Source organism: Chelonoidis abingdonii, chromosome 8, assembly GCF_003597395.2.
Source record: "Chelonoidis abingdonii isolate Lonesome George chromosome 8, CheloAbing_2.0, whole genome shotgun sequence".
Classification (NCBI taxonomy): domain Eukaryota; kingdom Metazoa; phylum Chordata; order Testudines; family Testudinidae; genus Chelonoidis; species Chelonoidis abingdonii.
Window position 1 is genome coordinate 86,090,088 of NC_133776.1, and position 18,816 is coordinate 86,108,903.

At 45.6% G+C, this 18,816-nt stretch overlaps 1 protein-coding gene across 4 annotated transcripts in view; it reads right to left on the reverse strand.

Moving 5' to 3' along the window:
• Positions 1 to 18,816, reverse strand: part of ATRX (ATRX chromatin remodeler) — a 157,098-nt gene that overhangs the window by 124,529 nt on the left and 13,753 nt on the right. For 3 of the 4 annotated variants that reach the window (XM_075068804.1, XM_075068803.1, XM_075068806.1), the window contains 2 exons: positions 12,977 to 13,089; positions 6,562 to 6,617 (listed from right to left, as the gene is read on the reverse strand). In XM_075068804.1, coding sequence (XP_074924905.1) covers positions 6,562 to 6,617; positions 12,977 to 13,089 — 169 coding nt within the window. Of the gene's footprint in view, positions 1 to 6,561; positions 6,618 to 10,243; positions 10,263 to 12,976; positions 13,090 to 18,816 lie in introns of those variants that run through there. The other variant, XM_075068805.1, reaches the window with a different exon arrangement.

Genomic DNA, 18,816 nt, shown 5'->3' on the forward strand with positions numbered 1-18,816 from the left:
TGCGGATGTCTAGGAAGTGCAGCTGTTGTTCCCGACGAGATGAGTGCGGCTTCAGGAAGAAGACCAGAAGCAAGGTGTCTTGATTGACATGAAAGGCAGACACCACCTTAGGGAGGAAGGCGGGGTGTGGTCGCAGCTGTACCTTGTCCTTATGAAACACCGTATACGGGGGGTCCGCTGTCAGGGCCCGAAGCTCGGATACTCGCCTTGCCGAAGTAATAGCAACGAGGAAGGCCATCTTCTAGGAGAGGTACAGCAGCGAGCAGGTGGCTAGCGGTTCAAAAAGAGGACCCATAAGCTTGGCTAGAACCAGACTGAGGTTCCAGGTAGGGGTAGGGCGTCTAACCTGCAGGTACAAACGTTCCGACCCCTTGAGTAACCTCAAAACCATGGGGTGAGAGAAGATTGATCGCCCGTCCTCCCCTGGGTGGGAGGCGGAGATGGCTGCCAGATGCACTTTTATGGAAGAGACCACTAGGCCGTGTTCTTTCAGGAACCAGAGGTAGTGCAGGACAGTAGGAACTGGTACCTGCGTGGGGACAGTATTTCGTTGAGCGCACCAGCAGGAAAAACGCTTCCACTTGGCCAGATATGTCAACTTAGTGGAAGGCTTCCTACTGCCCAAGAATACTTGTTGGACCGAGACAGAGCAACGTAACTCGGACCGGCTTAATCACGCAGCAACCATGCTGTGAGGTGAAGGGACTGTGGATCTGGATGGTGAAGTCCGCCGAAGTCCTGAGTTATGACATCCGGCCTGAGTGGTAGGGGAATTGGGTCTGCAACTGAGAGGTCAAACAACATGGTGTACCAGCGCTGCCTCAGCCACGCTGGAGCGATCGTCATCAGATGGACGCTGTCCCTGCGGAGCTTGAGAAGGACCCTGTGGACCAGCGGGAATGGTGGAAAGGCGTAGAGTAGACAGTTGGTCCATGGTATCCGGAATGCCTCTGAGAGGGAGCCCAGGGAGCGCCCCTGGAAGGAGCAGAACACATGGCATTTCCTGTTCTTGCGAGAGGCGAAGAGGTCTATGTGGTGAAAACCCCACTTCCAGAAAACAGAATGGATGACGTCCCAACGAATCGACCACTCGTGAGACAGGAAGGATCTGCTGAGGTGATCTGCCAGAGTGTTCTGAACTCCTGGGAGAAAGGATACTACCAGATCGATCCAGTGGGCTATGCAAAAGTCCCAGAGCTGAATGGCTTCCTGACAAAGGAGGGAGTAGCATGCACCGCCCTGCTTGTTTATGTAAAACATGGCCATTGTGTTGTCCGTGAACACTGATACACAACGGACTTGGAGATGCTCTCGAGACACCTGGTACGCTACACGAACTGCCCTTAGCTCCCGCACATTGATGTGCAAGGTTAGTTCTTGAGCTGACCAGAGGCCTTGAGTGCGGAGGCCCTCGAGGTGGGCACCCCAACCCAGAGATGACGCGTCCGTGGTTAGGGCCATCGAAGGTTGCAGTGGGTGGAATGGCATCCCTGCACAAACTAGGATGGGAGTCAGCCACCAGGTTAGAGAGCCTAAAACATTTGGGGAAACAGTGAGTATCGAGTCCAGGCTGTCCCGGCCCGGCCAGTATACTGAGGCAAGCCAGGTTTGAAATGGACGGAGGCATAGCCTGGCGTGTTTGGTAACGAAGGTGCAGGCGGCCATGTGACCGAGTAGGCTGAGACAAGCGAGAGCTGATGTTGTCAGGAAGGTTCAGAGGCCTTGAATAATTGTAGCCATCGCCTGAAAACGAGGCTGCGGCAGGCAGGCTCTGGCCAGAGTGGAGTCCAGAATCGCCCCGATGAAGTCTGTTCTCTGCGTGGGTATCAGAGTAGACCTCTCTATGTTGATCATTAGGCCTAGGCTCCTGAAGAGGTCTTTGACAATGTACAGGTGATGTCTCACTTGTGACTCAGAGGTCCCTCGAACGAGCCAATCGTCGAGATACAGGTAAATGCGCACCCGACGCCGCTGGAGGGAGGCAGCGACTACAGCCATGCATTTTGTGAATACTCACAGAGCCGTAGAAAGGCCAAATGGAAGGACCATGAACTGAAAATGTTAATGGCTGACCACAAAACGGAGGTACCGTCTATGTGGTGGGTAAATCGCAATGCGGAAATACGCGTCCTTCATATCAAGGGGAGGCATACCAGACTCCGGGATCCAAAGACAGGATAATGGTCCCCAGGGATACCATGCGGAACTTCAATTTTATCATGAATTTGTTGAGTTCTTGCAGGTCTAGGATCGGTCGTAGACCTCCCTTTACCTTGGGGATTAGGAAGTATCGGGAATAAACCCCTTGCTCCTCAGGTCTTTTGGTACCTCCTCTATGGCTTCAATGGTTAGGAGCCACTGGACCTCTTGTAAGAGGAATTGCTTGTGAGAGGGGTCTCTGAAGAGGGACGAGGAGGGAGGGTGGGAAGGTGGGGTTGAAACAAACTGAAGGTGGTATCCCAACTCCATCGTGCGCAGAACCCAACGATCTGAAGTTAGGTGGGACCACACAGGGAGGAAATGGGAGAGGTGGTTGTAAAAGGGAGAAGGAGGATCCAGGAAAACAACTGGTGGGCTGTCCTCGGGTGTCCCATCAAAAGTTGTGTTTGGGCCCCGCCGATGGTTTGGGGGGGGGGGGGGCTGATTTTTCCCACCTTGGGGGCCAGACTGCCTCCGTCAATTCCCTCGGCCACGCCTTCCACTTAAGTCCCGTCGTGGCCTAGGCAGGGGTAAGTACCATGAGGCTGGGGCCGGAAGGTCCTGTGTTGGGTCACTGGTGTGTGCATCTCCAGTGAGTGCATTATTATGCGACTGTCCTTCAGACTTTGTAATCTGGGATCAGTCTTGTCTGAGAAGAGCACCTGGCCTTCAAAGGGCAAGTCCTGAATAGTTTGTTGTAATTCAGGAGGAAGGCCTGATACCTGGAGCCAGGAGATACGCCTCATCATCATTCCTGATGCCAGAGTCCTGACCGCAGAGTCCGCTGCATCCAGAGAAGCTTGGAGGGAGGTTCTAGCCACTTTCTTACCCTCCTCAAGTAAGGCCTAAATTCCTGGCGGGACTCCTGGGGAAGAAGCTCCATAAACTTCCCCAAGGACGTCCATGTGTTATAGTTATACCTACTTAGATGGCCTTACTGGTTTGCCACCCTAAGTTGAAGGCCCCCAGCCGAATATATTTTGCGGCCTAGGAGGTCCATGCGCCTAGCCTCCTTGGGAGCAGGAGCTTGCTGGCCCTGACGCTTCCTCTCGTTTACCAATTGAACTACTAGGGAGCAAGGAGATGGGTGTATGTAGAGATACTCGTACCCCTTGGAGGATACCATGTATTTTCTCTCTACTCTCCTGGCTGTGGGGGGGAATTGAGGCTGGGGATTGCCAAATGGTGTCCGCTTTTGCTTGAATAGTACAGATAAACGGCAGGGTCACTTTAGTAGGTGGGTCTGGAGATAGGATGTCCACTAAAGGGTCCTCTATTTCAGGGACCTCCTCCACCTGTAGATTCATATTCTGCACCACCCGTCTCAAGAGGTATTGATGTGCCCTTAGGTCAATTGGGGGAGGGTCGGAGGAGGATATTCCTGCCACAGTCTCATCTGGCGAGGAGGAAGAGGAGAGGCCAGGGACAAGAGGGTCCTGTGGGAGCTCCTGTTCTTGAGGAGCAACATTGGACTCCAGTGGGATCTGGGTGGTACCGAAGGCCTTGCCTGTACCCATGGGGGGGAGGGGCCCTCACTGTTGCCTCTGGTGCCCGGTGTTCTGACGGGGCAGACCGTGGTGCAACTGAGGGAACACCTTGGGCTTGGTGGTACGCCCACGGTGTCCAGAAAGACCACTGATGGGGTCCTTGCTCGTGGCTCTGGCTCTCAGGAAACATATGGCTGGGGACATCCAAGCCATGATCCTGTGGATAGGAAATGCTACCAGCCTGTGATGACACTGAGGTGTGTCTCGACGGCCAAGGCGGTGCTGACAGACCCTGAGAGGGAGCCACATCTCGGGTTGGTCTTTCCCGGGAGGGCAGTGGGGAGCGGTACTGGGAGCTGTAACGGTACCGCGAGGGAGACCAGGACCTACAACCAAAGTGGTGCCGGGAGGTCGACCAGGATCTCGAGTCCCTTCGCCTGGAGCGGCTGCAAAATGCGCAGTACCGTGAATGGTGCCGGGAGTCGGATCAGTACCGCGAGTATCTGGCAGGTGAACGGGAGGCCGAGCGGTGCCGCTAGTGCGACCGGTACTGCGATAGAGAGCGGTGCCGGGACTGCGAGCGGCGGCGGGACTGAGATCATCAGCAGGACTGAGATCTTAAAAGATGCCTCTCGGCGGCTCCCACGGAGGGTGGCCTCAGCAAGGCAAGTTTGTCAATAGATAGGATGACCCGCACCGGTGGTGCCTGGGGTTGAGGCAGTGTGGTCACCGTCATCGCGATCAATTCCCGTGCCGTGGAGAAGGTCGCCGGCGTGTATGGAAGAGCGAGCTCGACCACGGTGTGAGCCGGGGAGCTTTCGGGCACCGGACTCAACTGCCCTTGCGGGACCAGAATCAATGATGCTGCACTCAGCGGTGCCGTGGCAGATGAAGGTGCCGGGCGAACCATCGTCGACAGGCACTCCTTCTGTGAGTGGTGCCGAAGCAGCCGGGGCGCTGTGTTGCTTCCTGGGCCGCGGGGACAGGGACCGGTGCCGAGCAGACGTCGGTGCCGGTGAGGGTTAGTGCTGTGGCTCCTTCGCGTTACCGGAGCCAAAGGAGCACTCCTCACAGATGCAGGTTGAGTGCTCGGTACCGACGTTGCAGGGCTAAGTGCCGCCTCCATGAGGAGCTGTTTCAGTCCAAAGTCCCACTCCTCCTTTGTCCTCAGTTTAAATGACTTACAGATGTGGCACTTTTCAGGAACGTGGGATTCCCCTAGGCACTTGAGGCAGGAGTCATGGGGATCCCCTATTGGCATCGGCTTTTGGCACGCCGAGCAGAGTTTGAATCCCGGTGACCTGGGCATGAGCCCAGCACTGGGGTGGAGGAAAGGGGCTAATCCCCGATCCCCCATCAACTAAATACACGAACTATATCGATACACACACACACAACAACTAGCCCTAACTACAACTGTAAAACTCGAACTATAAACACAATTAACAGTAAAGAACAATGAGTAAATTTGGGAAGTGGAGATCAGCTAAGCCGCGCTCCACAGTTCCAATGACCATCACGGGTGGTAAGAAGGAACTGAAGGGCCATTGGGTCGGCAGGGGTATATATCCAGCGCCATAACGGCACAACTCCAGGGGGCGACCCACCGAGTGTTGCTAGCGTAAAAATCTTCTGACAGACGTGCTCACGGTGCGTGCACACCTAACTGGAATCGATATGAGCAAGCACTCGAAGAAGAAATGAACGTGCATGAAGTAGAACCCATCATCAGCACGGAAGCATGTCCTCTGGAATGGTGGCCGAAGCATGAAGGGATATACGAAAGTTAGCATATCTAAACACATAAATACCTTGCAATGCCGGCTACGAAAGTACCATGCGAAACCCCGTTTTCACTTTCAGGTGACATTATAAATACGAAGTGGGTAGCATTATCTCATAAATGTAAACAAACTTGTTTCTCTTAGTGACTGGCTGAACAAGAAGTAGAATTAAATGGACTATGTAGGCGCTAACGGTTTACATTCTTTTGTTTTTGAGTGCAGTTATGTAACAAAGCAAAATCTACATTTGTAAGTTACACTTTCACTATAAAGAGATTACACTACAGTACTTCTATGAGGTGAACTGAAAAACAGTATCTTTTCTTTACCTTTTTTACAGTGCAAATATCTAACAAAAAATAATATAAAGTGAACACTGATCACTTTGTATTGTGTTATAATTGAAATCAATATATTTGAAAATGTAGAAAAAAATCAAAAAATATTTACAATAAATTTCAATTTATTCAATTGGTGTTCTATTATTGTTTAACAGTGCAATTAAAACTGCAATTAATCACAATTGTTTTTTTAGTTGCAATTAAGGTTTTTAGTTAATTGTGTGAATTAACTGCGATTAATTGACAGCCCTAATACTTCCATGAAAAGGGGTATAACTGTTATGCAATTTGCCAATCCTCAACCATGAGAATTCCCAAAATTGCAGCAGCTCCCTACTTCTCAGCAAAGATTTAGTAGCGGTTAGAAGCCTCATGATAGTACAGTGTGATACCTTCCACAAAGTATACATTTACTCATGCATTATGAAGGACCATAGGAAAAATACAGAAATAGTCAAAACTAGGAAAGCACATTGAATTTATTATTTTACTTTTTATTTTTAAATTGTGAATGCTTAATTGCTGCTAAGTCATAATGGATGTCATTCATATACATTTAAAAGGTTATATTGTGTTTTTTAATTTAACTTTTAGAAAAAAAAGCTTCCGAATCAACTTTCATATTCAGCAGATATGGTAGTGTAATCCAATATAGATATTAATTCAAATTTAATCAGTATCTTCTATATCAGCCATTTTTGCATTACCAGCGTTACTGTAAATCAAATGCACCATATACTTTATTCTTACCTCTTCCCTGTTGTTTTCCATTGGAGTTGGACTATTTTCAGGTCCACTACTTTTACCTAGGCAGGGAGGAAAAAAGTATAATTCACAGAATGGTAGAAATCACTAAAAATTCTTTAAATTATAAATGATGGTTTGGTATAAACATTTTATGAGCATTATTAAAAAACGTTACTAAATGGATAATTAGTCAGTGGGGATGAGGAGTGAGATTTATATCATCACAATAAAACCTTTGCATAACACCACAGCATCATTTATTGCACATATGCCAAATAATTTACAAAAAAAATTTAGAATTTTTTTTAAAATGTCATTGCTACTATTTTTCAACCTTTTTCCACCAATAAAGAACGCATACTAGAGGAGCCAGAGGGCAACTATATATGCTTTACACGAAAAGTAGTAACCACCAATATATTCCTGAAGCCTCGGTACATAACATTGGGACTTTAAGGACTGATATATCATGAACCTAGCTAGCACAACCAAAAGTAAGTGATGTACCCCATTTGATATTGTGGATTCTCCTTTTTCCAGATATACAGACCTATTTCTAGCCCTAATGGGTTGTGGGATATTAAACCTTAAACATGTAATTTGTCCAGGACTGACTACTACCTGTTCCGCACCCCCATCTAGTGTAATTCTGAGAGAAATGTTACACATTTTTTGGGGGTAGACGGGAATATTTCCGTTTCGGCATTCTTTATTATGCAGCTATATGAAATTGCTCAAAGGCTTAGAATGTTAGAAGTAGCCTCACAGGAAATGGATTAATGGGACGTACAAAAATGTTATTTTTCATACAGATACCATGTGATTATTATAGATTAGGCTAATAGCACTCTTTACATTTTAAGACCTATTTTCAGCTGCTTATAACTTTGCAAACTGAGTTGAATTTTTCCACACTGGCTGTGTCTGCCTCAGGCTTAATGTTTTTCGGAAAATTTCAGCCAATACAATGTAGGTGCTTATGAAAATGAAAGTATGGATAAGTATGTTTCCATGTATTAATTCTTCAGACCATTTCTCTGAAGTGCTCTCATGTCCCTCTGTTTTGCAGCAAGATGTTTAGCTGGATTTTTCTTGCTAACATCCTCATGCTCTGATCACCGTGGCGTCAGGAAAGAATTTCCCCCCAAGTCAGATTGGCAGTGACTTTGGGGAGGGGTTCACCTTCCTTTGCAGCATGTGGTGCATATCATTTGCTGGAGTCATCTGGGTATCTCTCACTTAATCAATTCCATGCCATTGCAGGGGTTTAAGGCATTGGTGCACCTCAGTCCCTCCCATTCTCTGCCTGTGGCACATAACAGTTTAGTGTCCTGTGGGCCGTTAACATTTTGGTCACATTTCAATTGTTGGGTTTAGCATGTGGGCGCTGAGTGATGTTGGTTGCACGTGACATACAGGAGGTCAGGCTAGCTGATCTGGTGGTCCCTTCTGACCTTAAACCCTGTGACTACTGTGACAGATATTGCAACCATATGCAATGTCTTTGGGGGAACATATTATATCATGGTTATGTGTATCACTGTGGGCCAGGAATTATATGTATAATTGTGTTCTACTCCATGGGGCTGAATTACTACAGCTCCTTCAGGAACTAAAACACTGTAGGGTGATTAAGGAGAATCAGTCACTGTACCAGACAGGTACCACCTGCTGGGGTATTTGCATACAGGGACTCAAACTGGGTTACAAGAGACTAGGAAAACCAAGAAAGGGCTTTTGGCTTAAAAGGGCTGCATTTAAACTGACTTCTTTCTGATTCAGCAAACAGACAGGACCTTCTGTCCAAGTGGGCCTGAACCCTTGTGGAAGGGTTAGAAAGACTCTGGCCTACTAGGGCCCTGTAAGAATAATGGGTAACCTATGGTAAGCTTTTAGCATGCCTGAAGGAACTCCTCCCCCTCCCACAAAGCTTTTCCTTAAGAATAAATACGCTTGCTTAGAAAGAGCAGTATGGTAACTTGTAACTGATGGTTATATGTTGTTCATAGCCTTTCGACAGAAAATAAAGCACAGGTAGACTGGCCTTTAAGCAGACTGGCTTGCCAGGGATATCAAAGTGCAGGGATTTGGGAAGGGAAGCCTTAAAATCCCCATCAAGAGGCAGAGAGATGCAGGTCTCCACTTAAGAGAGGCGACAGCTGAGTACTGAAAACCCTAAGTGGGTACCCTTAAGAGACCAAGAGAGGGGTATAAGGTACACTCATGCTAAAATTGTGACAACTAATGACTTGAAATTTGGCTGAAGGGTGACGTGCTAAGGCTGTCCCTCCTGGCATCCCCATTAAAATTCGCCTAACTTTGGTTAAATTGTAACAATTTCAGTTTGCACATGCTCAGTAGAGAATACGTTGATTTTAGCAGATAAAATTTCTGAAGAATCCATCTTCACTGGGCATGCTCAAATCTCACTGTATCTTTGTGTGACTGGACTCTCACCATGCCCACAGAGTGACTGAGCACGTTGCACCCCCTCGCATCACAGTGCTGACCAGACTGAACATGTCATCACCACACAGCAACTGAGCATGTTCTCTCCAGTCTAGGGGTACAGAGCTGAGCGCGTGCCAGACTGGGGAATTGAGAGCAGGGAGCCTGTCTTTCCCATGTTCTCAATGACACCTCTACTCCCCTGTAACACATCCAGGCAATGCAATATGAAGGAGGAAGCTGCCCCATTCAAATACACAGGAGACAGAAGCCAGACTGGGCAGGAAGGAGAGTATGCTGGCACACAAAGTCTGGTGAGACTGAGACAACAGTTATGCAGTTAGAGGTGAAGAGGCTGGAGCAGGAAGCTGGGAGGAGACTGACTTGCTGGGCAAGAAGACTAGGAGTCAGGGTGGGGAAGGGATAGACAGACTGGCTGGACCAGGAGAATGCAGTGAGGAGCAGGAGGAGTATGGAGGACAGAGAGTGGGCAAGCACCTCAAAAGGGAGTGAAATCAGAACTGGCTGGGCAGAGACCATGACCAGATGTGAGGAGGGGATGAGAGAATGATGAAGTCAGAGATCCGAACTATGACAGCAACCCTGGAAGGGGAAATAAGAACTTGCTGGTCAAGAAGACGAACGAGAAGCTTGAGTAAAGTCTGGGACTGGGAAGATAAGGATACTAAGGCCCCATCTACACGACGCGTGAAATTCGATTTTAGATACGCAATTTCAGCTACGGGAATTGCGTAGCTGAAATCGAATATCTAAAATCGAGTTACTCACCCGTCTTCACCGCGCCGAATCAATGTGCGCGGCTCGCAAAGTCGAATCCGGAACTCCGTTTGTTTTGGTGGAGTTCCGGAATCGATGTAAGCGCGCTCTGGGTTCGATATATCCCCGTCTAGACTAGACGCGATATATCAAACCCAGAGCTTTCGATTTTAACGCGCCGAAATGGTGCGTCGTATAGACGTGGCCTAAGACTGGTGCAAGGGGTTGGGGAGGGGAAGGACTGGAACACTTTGAAAGGGATGAGGCAGAAGGCAGTCAAGCTTGGAGGAAATGGACAGAAGTGGCTATGACCACTACAGAACACTCCCCTCCAGAGCCTAGAATGGCAGATTCCTGAGTCTCACTATTCCTCCTCCTGTCAGCAAATATATGTGAAAAGCATTGGTTAAATGTGTGTTTGATGTCCCTCTAGTACTAATCCACATAGAGGATAACTTACTATTGCTATCAGTTATTCCACTAGTTCAAGTGGCAGAAGTCTATGTAGTGTATCTAAAGGTTCCACCCATGTGGTGTTGTGATGCCACATGACAGCAAACTGAAAAAACAGCAGTTCTTCTTAAATAAAAAAAAGAGAAAAAGTTACACACACAAAAAATAAGTTAAAAGACCACTAAGGTTGCATAATCAGGCACACAAAACTTAGGAACTTTCAAGATTAAGGTTGCCTGAACAAGCTTCATTCAGCCTCCTTGTGTGTATGATTTACGATATAGTGTTAAACTATATGATCACACAGTATTTTTCTACAGGACTGCAGTCTCATTCAGTTCACTGGATAAACAGTGATTAATGATCAGCTATTCAATATTTTGTTTTCTCCTCATTGTTCAATTTATTGTAGACTGTTCAAATCCTGTTATGAAGAAAAAAATATTTCCACATGGGCTTTTCTATGGTTCTCACCACTATAGTAAACTCAGTGCTTCAAAGAAAAATTAATTGGTCTTCTCAAAACTTCTCTGAGATGAGGGGGTGATATTATCCCACTTTTACAGATGAGGAACTGAGGCACAGAGATTATGGTCAAAAGCATCCACTAATTTTGGGGAACCACTTTGAAAATCCTAGGATCTGATTTTTCAGAAGACTTTCAGAATATGTTCAAAGGACAACTCCTATTGATTTCAGTTATGAGTGTTCAGCACTTCTGTCAATCAGACTTCAAGATATCAAGCTAGGCACTCAGAAAATGAGACACACACAATTAGCAAGCACCTCAAAGGTTTGGTTTATGTGACTTGTTTAGCATCACAAAGGAAGTCTGTGGCAGAGGCAGGGCCAAAATCCAGTTCTCCGGGACAACAATGAAAACCATAAAACCCTCCTTTCTCTTTCTGAAATCCTCTGCCTCTTTCACTAGACACCTTCCAACAAATGAGGAAGGGGCCTTTAAAGACAATCTTTTTTATTACACAATTCATCCCCAGAGCAGGGCATTGAATGAGGCAGAGGTCCTATGGAAAAATAGCATGCAACCAAATGAGTAAAGACTATCATTATTCATACGCAAAAGGGAACAGGAGTTTTTTGTAATTATATATAATGAATGTGTGTGAGATATCACACATACACCCTTGACATTTGGCAAAAGGGCTACGCAATCAGTGTATCTCTGCTCCACAGTAATTCTGTATTTCATGGACAAGCGCTAGAGTCACATTTGCAACTACACAGGACTGGGAAAGAGGTGCTGCAAACAGTATCCTCCTCAGAACAACTTCACAACAACAGATATCTATTTATCCATGTCACAGTTTGCTTTTGTCAAAGGTGCCCTGAAAAAGTATTGAAGCACCAAAGAGAAACTGAATTGTACACTCAGTGTTGACATTACAATATAGTAATAAGGGGACAATATTGTCAGAGATGCTAAACTTAAGATGAAATTTTAAGCAGAACTCCATTAAAACAAAGGGATATTATCAAGTATAGCAGAAGTTTGTGACTTCAACAGAAGTTTTACATAACCCAATATGAATATAAAGATCTTCAGTTGATGTAAATTGTCTTAGCTCCATTGACATCCATGCTGAGTATCTGAAAGAGCACTTTTTGTACAAAAAAATAAAAATTTTATTTCAAATATTCCTAAACAACATTAGAAATGCAAAACAGTTGCATCCTATTGTATCAGGAGAACAAGAAAGCCGAAGTAACTACAAAAAGTGAAAATGATCACTCTTATTTCACTATATGATCTATCTGAGAAGAGAAAAAACACAAGTGGTAATCAAGTAAAATTAGATTTTAAATTTCTGTCAATTTTAATAAGGTAATGAGTTGTTAGTGAAAAGTTAACTATTTCTCTTAACAGCATCCCTTCAGTGATCCCATGGATCTGTCTGCCAACAGAAGAAAATATACTCCTCAGCTAATACAATCCCAACTTTCCTCACACAGTCACTTCATAACAGTTTAAGTTTATTGCTATGGAAAGCCTTTTAAGGAAGTTGGAGTCTGAAAAGGTCTATATCTATAACAAATCCAGATTCCTACTATACATTAGATTATAATTTTCTCCTGTGTGTTTATTTTAAAAGATTTCATTATTGGACAGTAGTTAAAATGAAGTTTGTTTGTTTTTTAAATCCAGCACTTACCTATTAGATTTTTGGAGATAGCAATAATTTTCAAGAAGAAATCTAATCATTTACTTTAGAAGAGCCCTTTTGTTTTCAGTGGTTTCTGACTTAATTGTGAAAACACTTTGTGAATTAACATGAAAGCAACTGCCCCACACTCTCTTCCACAATTGTGAGGGTCAAAAGATCTTAACTTCAGCAGAAAAACAAGATATGTCTATTACACAGTGTTAACATAGGGAACCATGAGAAATCTGAACCAAAAGTATCCCAGAGGAAGATACAAACATCCCAAACCCCAAGAGCACACAGTTTAACTTCCATGAAACGGAATACTGAGGAACAAATACTGGGATACTTTTTTGTTGTTTTTATAATGTTTTAACATACAGAACATTTATATTCACAAATGAAATGCAATTAATACCAAAAATCTACTGTATACTTATCCAGATATCTCCACTTAAGAAGGAAACAGTAAGAACAATATTGCATATCTGTACATCAAAATGCATTTTATTGCACTACACTCCAAGATGTTGAATAAGAGTGTACATTTAAAAGAGGGAAAATATATATATTTTTACCTATACTTTTGCTCATAGATAGTCTTGGAGGCGAGTTTGCGTCCTCAGATTCTTCGGATGAGTGAGCCAAAAAGTCATGAAGCTTCTGCACCAACGTATTCAACTTGCTTTCACTGATAAAACACAGAAGTGTCACTTGAAATTTGTCTCACTATCTCATGCTACTTTATTAATATATAGTGCAAGCATGAAATGAATGCTGTTTGTTCTTAAATACTACATATCCAAGAAGAATTGAAGATCTTCCAACGCAAGGCTTTGTTTTTACCAAAGCATCTTTCTCAAAACGGGATACCAAAATAAGCAAAAATAACCCACTTGTAATTTTGAAAAAAAAAAAATTAAGTGCAGATTTGGCACTGAAATTAAGCATTTAGGACTACATTAGTATACAGTTAACAATAAAGCATGTATTTCATGTCATTAAAAAAATGAAATTTACAAAAGCCAAGAAAAGGTCATTGCTACTCAAAGAAATTAAAAGGAAAGAACACAGCTAAAACATTGTGCTTAATAAAGAGATTCCTTATATAATAGCTAAAAATTTGCATCTCTTATATTGGTTTGTCTGTGGATACATAACCCAAACAGCAATTGCTAGCAGCTTCTCTACATGGCCTAAAGAAAAAAAAATGTAAAGATGCATGGAAGCAGACAATATTTTAACTTATCCATACAAAGTTTACATCAAACCAACCATCCCAATTTATTTACCGAGTGTCTCAGAAGATAACCAGTAACATGTGTAGCTTCTCAAGACAATTGTGTAGGATCACATGATTACCTGATCTCACTACTTGAATTAGTTTACTGACACAATTGCTAACAGAATTTTCAGTTAGCCAGTTTTACAGAACAGGACCATTGGTCATTTCTCTACCATGTACACAAGTTCTCTTATGAATAAGACATGGCTCCAATTCACCAGTTACCTTATTAGCACTGCCTATTTAAAAAGGTTTCTTGTCTTAGGCCCTCCAAGTATTTTTCTCCCACCTCCTAAAGCAGCGGTCATCAATTGTGATCGACTGGTCGATCTTGGAGCCTCTGCCAGTGAATCGCCAGCTGCTAAAAGTCTGGTGGCACAGCAGGGTTCAGCAGGCTGCCTGCTTGCCCTGCCCCCATGCCACTCCCGGAAGCAGCCAGCACAGATCTCCGCATGCTGCCCATGCCCACTGCCCCTGCAGCTCCCATTGACTGCAGTTCCTAGCCAATGGGAGCTGCAGAGTCAGCACTGGAGGACAGGGACAGCGGGAGCACACAGAACCACCCGCGGGCCCTTGGGACGCAGAGACATGCCAGGTGCTTCCAGGAGCAGCGTGGGGCCAGGGCAGGCAGGCAGCCTGTCTTAGCCCTCCTGCACCACCAACCGGGAGCTGCCTGTGGTAAGCGCCTCCCAGCTGCAGCCTGCACCTCACACAGCCTCCTACACCCCAAGCCCCTGCCCCAGCCCTGAGCCCGCACCCCAACTCCTTCCCAGAGCCCACACCCTCACCCCTACCACACCGCCCCTGCCCAGAGCCCCCTCCTGCACCGAAACTCCCTCCCAGACCCCACACCTCTCATCCCCTCCTCCACCCCAACACTCTGCCCCAGCCAGAGGCCCCTCCTGAACCCAAACTCTCTCCCAGACCCCAACCTCCTGCCCCAGCCCTGAGCCCACATCCAAACTCCCTCCCAGAGCTTGCAGCCCTCATCCTCTTCTGCACTCCAAGCCCCTCTTAGCCCAGAGACCCCTCCTGCTCCCAAACTCCCTCCCAGAGACCATACCCCTCACCTGCACCCCAATACCTTGCCCCATGCTCAGCCCCAAGCCCCCTCCCACACTCCAAACCCCTCAGCTGCAGCTCAGAGCCTGCACACTCTCCCACACCCCAACCTCCTGTCCCAGCCCGGTGAAGGTGAATGATGGTGGGGGAGAGTGAGCAGGACGGGGTCTTGGGGAAGGGGCAGGGTAGATCCTGGATCGATCTTAAAATTCGAAAAGTGATCTTGTGCATAAAAAGGTTGGAGACCACTGTCAAAAGCTTTCCTGTGCTCATATGGCTTTTTCCAGGTGTTTGTACAGTAAATGAAAAATCATACATAATCAGCTTCACTAACCTCTGTGTAAGATAACCCCTCAACACTGCCATTAAAGGGACACATCCAAATTGTGCTTTTTAAAAACTATTTTCAGGATATCGAATTTTCTGATTGTGTACACTTTAAATGGTAATTTAAAAAAAATTCTTAATAAAAAAATCAGAAATAAAATAGAACCATTAAGTCCTACAGTCTATTCCTTTGCCATATAGCATTGTTCCCTACAGTATATTTGCTAATGACCTGCATTCACAGCCGTGTTGTAAGTCTTAGTTTTATAAGGGTAGCATAGGATACGATAAAAAATTTTTAATGTCAATTAAAATATTTTAGAACTTTAGCATAGACAGAGAACGTTAAAATACAATAGAGTTTTAAAACATGTTAAAGTGCCTTATAAACATTTAGGGTATATCTAGACTAAGATAAATGAGTAAAAAAAAATTCCTAATCTAGATAGACGCCAAAAACTTTGAGATCCTTAGATGGAAGCGCTTTAAAAATACAAACTATTAATTTGTGACCTTCCAAAATGTATTATTTAGAATTACTTTCCTCACGCATCTTCAAAATACAGATATGGACTGCCTCACAATTACTCACTCATTAACTAACTATAAATTTCTATTTACCCTTCCTTTTTACTAAACTACTTCCACATTCCTCTTTGAAACCTCACTCTTTTTAAGTTATCCACACATATAACATTGATTTTTGAATGGTTCTTGACAATCAATGGTGTAGGAACCGATGTTAAATTAAAAATCTTTCAAAAACATCTCAAGAGCAATTTTTGTGTTCATTAGTTTACTTTATCAGAACATTAGCGCACATGTCTGCAGATTCTTTAGTCAGTTGTAGCTTTTTTAATATTTACTGTGACAAAGTTCCTCCTCTGCCTTGGTAGGTCCTGCACTTATTGGCAGATTTGCTCACCTCAGTGATCTTCCCCACAGTCTGGATCAACTCCTCCTGTGTCTGATCAGGAGTTGGGAGGTTTGGGGGGAACCCGGGTCCGCCCTCTACTCTGGGTTCCAGCCCAGGGCCCTGTGGATTGCAGCTGTCTATAGTGTCTCTTGTAACAGCTGCATGACAGCTACAACTTCCTGGGCTACTTCCCCAGGCCTCCTCAAAAAACCTTCTTAATCCTCACCACAGACCTTCCTCCTGGTGTCTCATAACGGTTTGTACTCCTTAGTCCTCCAGCAGCACACCCTCTCACTCTCAGCTCCTTGTGCCCCTTGCTCCCAGCTCCTCACATGCACTTCCTCCTCTGGCTCCTCCCACCTGACTGGAGTGAGCTCCTTTTTAAACCCAGGTGCCCTGATATAATCTGCTTTGATTTGGTGCAGGATCTAATCAGCCTTCTGCATTAATTGGTTCTAGCAAGTTCCTGATTACGCTAGTGCAGCCCCTGCTCTAGTCACTCAGGGAACAGAAAAATACTCATCCAGTGACCAGTATAGTTTGCCTCTACCAGATCCTGTACCCCACTGGTCTGGGTCTGTCACATTACTTAAAGCACACAAGATTTTCACTACCTTTTTTAGGAAACTATAAAAATGTTAAATCATTATCAGTTTCCACTTAAAAGGTAAAATGGTATCTTGCAGCATAACAAGTACTCAGTGCCACAATTTAAAGTAGCTCTTTACTGATTCAAAGGCACACGTCTACACTATGGGATAATATCGAATAGCTAAAATCGGTTTATAAAACTGATATATAAATTCGTTTCATGCGGCCACACTAGGCACAGTAATTCGGCGTGTGCATCCATGGTCTGAGGCTAACGTCGATTTCTGAAGCGTTGCATTGTGGTAGCTCTTCCGTAGCTATCCCATAGTTCCCGCAGTCTCCCCCGCCCCTTGAATTCTGGTGAATCATTATGTCGCGGGTGGTTCTGGGAAATGTCGTCAGTCATTCCTTCCTCCGGGAAAACATCAGCTGACAATCCTTCGCGCCGTTTCCCTGGATTGCCCTGGCAGAGACGCCATAGCACGGCAACCACGGAGCCCGTTCAGCTTTTTTTTTTCCGGCACCGTATGTGTACTGGATGCCGCGGACAGAGAGGCGATAACTCCAGCACTACACAGCAGCAGTCACTTGCTTTTGCAATGATAGCACAGATGGTTACCGTCGTTCTGTACCGTCTACTGCCGGAGAAAAACTGGCAATGAGATGACGGTTATCTCTCCCCCTCTGTACTGTCCGCTGCTATCATGAGTGCCCCTGGCTGAAAATCGGCTGGGGGCGCAACGCAAAAGCAAATTGGGATTGACTCACTTGGGACTGAGTCAATCCCTCCCTTATGGTTTCTAAAAATAGAGTCAGTCCTGCCTAGAATAAGGGGCAAGTGTATTAGAGACCATGTATCAGAGCACAGCTGCTCCGTGTCAGTATTCACAGGGGTGCCCCTGCAACAACCCCACCGTTGCTTTCCTCCTCCCCCAAACTTCCTGGGCTACTGGTGGCCTCCCTCCATTTGTGTCATGAAGTATAAGAATGCAGGAATAAGAAACAGAGACTTGTAGTGAGATAAATGAGGGGAGGCAGCCTCCCGGGCCTATGACCAGTCCAGGCAGTACAGAATCTTTTCTTTACCAGGAAACGGAGGGGGCTGATGAAGCTCAGCCCCCAGTTGCTATGATGAAGATGGTTACCAGCCGTTCGCTTACATCTACTGGGAGTAACTGGGAGTCATTCCCATTTTTAGCCAGGCGCCCCCGGCCAGCCTCACCTGAGGCCAGCCAGGAGCACTCACGGCTGATGGCGACGACGGATATATCAGTCATATTGTACCGTCTACCGCCGGGGAGGAGGAGAGGAGAGAGGAGCGGATACTGCTCTTCACTGCTGCAGCATCGCGTCTACCAGCAGCATCAGTACACATAGGGTGACATTGAAAAGAAGTCAAGAAATGATTTCTTTCCCTTTTCTTTCACGTGTGTGTGGGGGGGGGGGGGCTGAGGAGCTATTCCCTGAACCACGCCAGACACTGTGTTTGACCTACAGACATTGGGAGCTCAGCCAAGAATGCAAATACTTTCAAGGACTGCTGTGGACTGTGGGATAGCTGGAGTCCTCAGTACCCCTCCATCCATGAGCGTCCATTTGAGTCTCTGGTTTCCCGTTACGCTTGTCACGCAGTGCTGTGTATCCTGGAGATTTTTTTTCAAACGCTTTGGCATTTCCTGTTCGTAACGAAGCTCTGATACAACAGATTTGTCTCTCCATACAGCGATCAGATCTAGTATCTCCCGTACGGTCCATGCTGGAGCCTTTCTTGGATTTGAGACTGCATCGCGCCCGTGCTGATCAGAGCTCCACGCTGGGCAAACAGGAAATGTAATTCAAAAGTTCGCGGGCTTTTCCTGTTTACCTGCCGCTGCATCCGAGTTCAGATTGCTGTCCAGAGCGGTCAGTGGTGCACTGTGGATAGCCGGAGGCCAATAACGTCGATTTCCGTCCACTAACTGTAATCTGATATGTTAATATCGAATTTAGCGCTACGTTCCTCCTTAGTCCGGGGAGGAGTACAGAAATCGATTTAAAGAGCCCTTTATATTGATATAAAGGGCGTTGTAGTGTGGACGGGTACAGCGTTAAATCGATTTAACGCTCTTTAAATCGATTTAAACGCGTAGTGTAGACCAGGCCAAAAATCTGTGCAGATTTTTTTTTTCTTTAATTGCAGACAAAGGTTGGGTAAATTGCCATAAATTGGAGTAATAATTCACTTTACTCTCCCATCC